Genomic DNA, 7,061 nt, shown 5'->3' with positions numbered 1-7,061 from the left:
TCCTGCATGTTCTGCTTGCCTCTGTATGTATGAATGGCGGAAACGCGGTTTTGTTTACTACACAAATACTGAAGCACGCGTGACACTGGCGGTGATTTCCGGCCTCTGCGTCTCACTATATGACGACATGAACACACACACTTATTCTCCAGAGCTGCTGTGAGAGTCACTTCACAAGAATTGTATCGTTTCATTTGAGAAAACTAGCATCATCATACTGTATACACACAGAAACTTCAAGGCAACCTGTCAAAATAAAAGTACGGTTTAACATGTAACAGAAATATATTACTCTTGTATTACTTTTGTACAGTATAATGTCTTTAAATATTCCATTTTCTATCAAATTTAAAAACAATTAAATGATCAAAATAAATATTACAACCAGATTAATCACTTAATTGTAGAAAAAAATAATACAATTATTAGCCTATTAAAAATGTTTTAAAGGAATATTCACACAATTTTTCTTCCATGTATTAATTTCAACAGTAAACCTCAGTTTGTTTGGCAAAAAATAAAAGGGTTTAATTTTCATTTGATTTAAAATAAATGTTTAATGCCTTCATTTGATTTTCAGAAAAATTAAAACAAGAATTTCTGGGGGGAAAAAAAAGAAAGAAAGAAAAAGTTTGTAGGGCCCTATTGTTCAAAATGTTGAAATTGAGACTTTTGGACTTATATTTTCACTGAAATAAATGTTTTTGTAATTACACATAGTAAAGTACCAAAAAAAGGTACCGTAGGGTACCGGCACCGAAATTCAGGTACCGTACCGGTTAAAATGTGAACGGTACCCAACCCTAGAGGTCGCCCAGCTCGAGCGGAGCGCACCGTACCTTGGCGATGGAGATGGTCTGCTGCTCCATGACCTCATGAATGGCCGTGCGGTCGGCGTCGGCCATCTTATCGAACTCGTCGATGCAGCACACGCCCAGATCAGCCAGCACCAGAGCGCCGCCCTCCAGCGTCATCTCACCCGTGACCGGGTCACGCATCACCGCCGCCGTCAGCCCCACACCGGACGAACCGCGGCCCGTCGTGTACTGACCTGCAACAGAGCGCCAGAGTTAGCCGTGCGACGCTAGCGGACGGAGGAGCGATGCTGCGGGCCACACTCACTGCGAGGAGCGAGACGGTCGATGTAGGACAGCAGCTGAGACTTGGCCACACCCGGATCTCCCATCAGACAGATGTTAAAGTTCCCTACAAACACAGACGCATTCAGTCAAACAGCGCTTCATACAACAGACTGTCACAACAGCTTCACATTAATAAACAAACATCAGACAAATCCTAATTCTGCTGTACAGCAATAATGTCCTTACTCAGTACAGTGTTGATTCAATGCAGCTCTATATCAGTGTCAAAGTTATTATCGAGTCCAATGTATTTGTAAAGCTCTTTTCAGACACATGGTTTCAAAGCTGCTTTACAGAAAATCATACTGTCATATTTATAATGCTGTAGTGCTTTAACAGAGTAAGTTGAGGATTGTGCGATATGATGATATACATAGTGATCTTCTGGATTCAGATGTAACTCGGTTGTATTTATGGTGTTTTCTGGCACACATATCAGTGCTGCAGTGACTCAAACACACAACTGAGAGATTTAAATGCTGCTCGGTTTTGTTCAAAGCGAATGTAAGTGATTCTCAAACAGTATGAATGAAAATAGTAATGTTATTGTTGTTAGAGGTGAAATCTTATGTTCGGACTTAGAATTAGGAATTAGATAATGGCCAGTTTTGCTCCAAGACAGAAACAACTCTCAAAAAGCGTCAATGAATACACTCGATTATCTTAAGTGAAAAGTAACTGGTTATCAAAGAGTCTGATGTGAGTTTAATAATTTCATAATATCATCAGTAATTTAAGTGTTAACGTAGAGCTGAATTGAGTTAGTTTTCTTCTCATGCAGCATCAGCAGCAGCAGACAGACGCGTCTCACCCCTGATCTTCATCCCACGCGGCGCCTGCTCCACTCCACCCACCAGCAGCAGCAGCAGCGCCTTCTTCACGTCCTCATGGCCATAAATCTCCGGAGCGATCGAGCCCGCCAGCTTCTCGTAGAAATCCTCCTCTATACACACACACACGTGAGTCCAGAGACACGTCACAACCCTTATAAACCCCACACAGACACGAAGCGTGTTACCCGTGATCTGACGCAGCTCTTCATCACTCAGCTCTTCAGTTCCCAGCTCATCATCCTCAGTCTTATTCATCAGAGTGATGCAGTGACACTCCAGATACGTCTCTGACAGCAGACCCTGACACACACACACACACACACACATCAATAACCCTACACACACACCAGACATATCTGAACACAGTAAAACACAGAGCTCGAGGTCATGTGACCATACGTTTAGATAGTCTTACGCTGCATCCCAATTCGCTTACTCATACTACACCCTTAAAGGACATACTCAAAAGTGTGCACTTTTTCTTCACAAAAAGAGTGTGTAGTAGAAGAGTAGGCAAGCTATCAAACTATCACATGATACAACTGTGTCTTTAACAGACTCTGTCGCATAATTACACGCATCCTGTCACTGTAAACTGACCTGTCAATCATCTCGTCACAGTTAACATCCACATTTCATTTCATTTAACTTCCTACAATATCAGAGAGAGAAGTCGCACGTTGATCTGCTAGCCGCAGGTCTTTCATGCGGAGAACTGCTCAGATTTTTTTGTATAACGATGCATTTAAAAGTTAATAGCCAAACTGATCTTTATAAAAGTTCACATTGTTGTTGCGGATGAAATAAAACAGATAACATTAAATAGATATTTTTTACCAGCTTAAATGTTGATAATTAGTAACTCAAGCCCCTTTATCTAAACCGCTCTACTCAACCGTCAGTCGCGCACATCCGCCATGTTTGTAGTTTTTTTTAACGCTTTTTATTCATGTTTGTAGCTCTGAACTGAATCCTTCACCAAAGCGCAATGGATTGTGGGTATTATTAGCCATTAGAGTGCACAGAGTGTTTTGGCGTACTCTTTTCAACATACTATGCTTTGGGACACACTTATTCTAATCTCACATACTATTTAGGACGGATAGTATGAACATTGGGACGCAGCGATACAAATGTAGAGAGGGACTTGTTCTGCCCACTGTTTGTTGATAGGATGTTGAGATGTGTGTGACGTGTGTAAAGCGTGTCACCTGTACAGCCTGTCTGAATCCGGAGCGCAGCAGAGGAAGGAATATTCCAGAAACAGCCACGTGATCTCCAGGCTGCGCCACACGCGTGTTCTCTCCGCGGGCGTAAATGGTCATGCTGCGAGGGATGTTTCCCACCGGCACCTGATCGCTCTGAGCACACACACACACAATCAACACTCTGCATGATCTACACTCAGCCAGACAGACGTGATGCTCTCACACACTCACATGCTCCTGAATGCGCAGCTCCTGGAACTTGATGAACTTTGACCCGCGTGTCTGCAGGTACAGCCGTCCTCCAGACTTGTTGGTGACGCACTCCTGACTGGGACACATGATGAGCGGCGTGAAGCTCGGAGAGGCGATCTGAGCAGTGGCAGGGACAGGACTCGTGTTAGCACACACACACACACACATGTGAGCGTTTAAAGACACGTATGCACTAATGAGCTGCGCACCGGCTGGTAGGTCTCGGCTCCGCACTGATCGCAGGTGTACGTGGCCACAGCCATCATGGGTTTGACCTCCGTGGCTCTGGTGACGATTCCCCTGACGGTCACCAGCTGACCGATGCTGTCGGCCTTCACGTCACGCACCACCTTGGGCTTCAGCGTGGACGGAGGACGGAAATAAACCTCACTGAGAAACACACGATTCATGCAATTATAAACCAGTGAGTACAGCATGACAAACACGATAACATCTGCCACACACTGAACTCACCTGGACACCAGTGTGTGTGTGTGTGTGTGTGTGTGAGACAATATCCATTAGTCATAACCCATTCTCATTTTTGATGATCAATCTCAAGACTGGTCTTTTAGTCCGTTTTCAGACTTCACAAAGCATTATTTGCAGCGCGCCTGCCATCCGATAATCACAGTTCGTTTGGTGTTTTGCTACCAATACATGCACTATATTACATATTATATTTTGACTGATGTCTTAATGATTTAAGAAGACATACATTAAATAATAAAGTTTGTATGCCACCGTTAACATGTTTATTTCCAGACAAATTTCAGTAGAATCAAAATGATGAAGAAAAACTTCATTATAACTGGCCTTGTGTCCAATTTAAACGTTTATGGTCAAGTAAGATTTATTTTGATGAAACTTTATACATAAACCGTGTCAAAGCAGCTTCACAGCAATAGCAGCAAGAACTGAATCAGTGATGCAAACTTTAAACGTGAGACAAATTCAAAACTTTAGTGTTGATCATTATATCTAAATATAAAAGGCAACTGACTTTTATAGTTTTTATTAAAATCTTTAGTATTATTGTAATATAGGGCTGCAACAACTAATCAATAAAATCGATTATTATCTATAATGAAAATAATTAACAACGATTCTCATTATCGATTAGTCAGGTCTGCCCACAGTGCACGTCCAACTTCAGCCGGTCGCGTCAAATTACAGCACAGAATTACAAAAAGCATCTAAAAATAGTGGAGGAAACAGGATGAGATGCTGCGGGAGAAGTACGTGAACCAAGCTGCCCAAAACATTTAATTCTTTACAAGCCATTAGCGTAATGGCTTGCCCTGTCAGGCGCTTTGACAGATGCGTGTGCGTCCTCAGTTTACGGTCATATCTTTCTGTAAATGTCACAAATTCACGCGAGGCCCGTCCTGACAGTCTGCGTTAAGTTTAAATCTTTACTCAATGAGCGGCAGGCGCACGCACAGAGAGAGACAATTAATACTCAGCGCAAAAACATTCATTGTGCTGAAATATCTGTTGTTAAACGTTAAATTTAGGTTTAAAAGTCAACACGTAGTGCACGCATTTTATGAGTAGGAACTGATAACAGCGTGTAATTGTCTGAATATAAATATCAGACGCTTCATAACAGTCTTTTACAGGATAAAGAAATGACAGTAAGATGTGACTGATCAAAGTGAACGCGTTCCTGCAGAACATTACTCTAACCTATTGGTTACCACGGAGTTTGTGATTTTATTCGTCTTTATTATCTTTATCAATTTAATTTTTAATGTAAAGACTTAAACTATATTCACCTATTTAGTGCTTAACAAACTTATGAAATGAGGACAATAGAAGCAATCAAAACCAACAAAAGAGCAATAATATGCAAGTGCTATATTATTATAGTGTTATATTTCAATTTCACAAAGAAATGTGCAGCATTTTGTCCAAGCAATAATAAAAGGACACATTTAATTTATAATTTATCTTAAATCTCATTTTGTAAAAAATCTAAATCGTAAATAGAATCGTGAGTTGAGTGAATCGTTACATCCCTATTTTTTAGCTTTCTGTATTGGTTAGTCCTCCAATTTGTGTAAGCTCTTTAGTAACAGTAGTAGGCCATTTCTAATGCTATAATATAATTATTGCAGTTGTCCATCAAAGAAAGGCAGAAAAAAATAGTCAAGCACTGTATAGTGTTTTCCTCTTTTTTTTTTTTCCCCCAGATGCCCAATTACAGTCGAAAAGTACCTAAACAATGCCAGCAAGGCTGCAAGCTGTTATGAAGTGAAAAAAGTGTGATGTGACATGAAAGGCATAAGGCCATTTTAGTTATGTGAATAAATACTATTTATTTGTTTCAGTTTGTTATTTGCCCAATAAATGACAGTAATTTTTTAGGTTTAAACTATTTTTTTTGACAGATTCCTAAAATATGTGTTTTCTCTTTATTATGACAGGTGGTCTAATAAATTGTGAAGCACTGTATGTTTTCATAGCATTCATTTGGCACGTTTGTTTGAAGGACATTGGGCAGAATGTGGAAGTGTTTTTTTGGTGAGTAAAATAAAATAAAAAAATTGGGCTTTTTATCCGATTAATCAAAAAAAATCAACCAAATAATCGTTAGTTGCAGCCCTATTGTAATGTTATATTATTACACTGTATTATTATACAGTGTATTGTTTACTTCATTCAGGGGTTAAAGCAAAAAAAAAATCTTTAGACTGAATTTTTCCTCAGCCAAACCCCATACCTGTCTCACACCCAGTTTAAGAGCAGTTTTTTCTCGTAATTAGGAGCGCTTGTCCTCCTAATTAAAAAAAAAAATGTAGGAGCACCTTTAGTTCAATAATAAATTCTGATCAAAAAGTAGCCTTCCTAATACGAGGTGACATTTGACTCAGTGATTTACAGGGGCATTTTCTTTTTACCTTGTAATGGCATTTTTCTAATTGTATTAAATGTATGCAGTGTTTCCTAGGATTTTTTTCTAGCTGTGCTGGCAGGACTATTTCTCATGGACCACACCCCCTCCCCACCAAAGAATCAGGTGCACTCAGAATTGAATTTATTTTAACTAAAAAATAGGTCTAACTATAATCTACTCAACTGTAAAATAACACTGGTTAGTCTTCACTGTATAATGGAGGTTTATTTAGGCTGCTGTCTCTTTAAGACCTCATGCACGGATCTAATATACTGTTACACATGGCTCTATACTTACTTTTCTTTTTAGGAGCGTTTGTCCTCTTAATTTAAAAAATTTAGGAGCACCTTCTGATCAATAATGCAAAATTCTGATAAAAAATTAGCCTTCCTAATACGAGGTTACATGTGACTCCTTAAAGTGACTTACAGGAGTATTTTGTTTTTACCTTTGTAATGGCATCATTTTCATCTGTCAAATTCAAAAAAGTATGTTCTATTTAAAACCATATAATAAGTAGAATAATACAAATAAGTTACCAATCATATGAAATTAGTATTAATAAAAAATTAATTTGTACTACAGAGGGTGCACAGAAGAACACAAAAGTGGCTTGTAGGTACATTTTCAGACGTTTAATGAGGCTCAGAGGTGGCATGAGTGCAATTAAATTCATATTCATGTGGAGATTAATGTTTTAAATATAAAATTTTGAATACAGAAATAT

The 7,061-nt window shown here is 39.2% G+C and overlaps 1 protein-coding gene across 1 annotated transcript in view; it reads right to left on the bottom strand.

Moving 5' to 3' along the window:
- Positions 1-7,061, bottom strand: part of LOC107744067 (DNA replication licensing factor mcm7-B-like) — a 20,753-nt gene that overhangs the window by 4,870 nt on the left and 8,822 nt on the right. Inside the window, exons 5-11 of the mRNA XM_016557538.1 lie at positions 3,645-3,825; positions 3,415-3,552; positions 3,187-3,336; positions 2,161-2,275; positions 1,954-2,085; positions 1,123-1,206; positions 840-1,051 (exon numbers count right to left, since the gene is read on the bottom strand). Of these exons, the coding sequence (XP_016413024.1) occupies positions 840-1,051; positions 1,123-1,206; positions 1,954-2,085; positions 2,161-2,275; positions 3,187-3,336; positions 3,415-3,552; positions 3,645-3,825 (1,012 nt within the window). The remainder of the gene's footprint in view (positions 1-839; positions 1,052-1,122; positions 1,207-1,953; positions 2,086-2,160; positions 2,276-3,186; positions 3,337-3,414; positions 3,553-3,644; positions 3,826-7,061) is intronic.

Source organism: Sinocyclocheilus rhinocerous, unplaced genomic scaffold, assembly GCF_001515625.1.
Source record: "Sinocyclocheilus rhinocerous isolate Xijiao unplaced genomic scaffold, SAMN03320098_v1.1 scaffold7065, whole genome shotgun sequence".
Taxonomy (NCBI): domain Eukaryota; kingdom Metazoa; phylum Chordata; class Actinopteri; order Cypriniformes; family Cyprinidae; genus Sinocyclocheilus; species Sinocyclocheilus rhinocerous.
The sequence above is the reverse complement of the archived record's forward strand: the minus strand, read 5'-3'. Positions and strand labels throughout refer to the sequence as shown.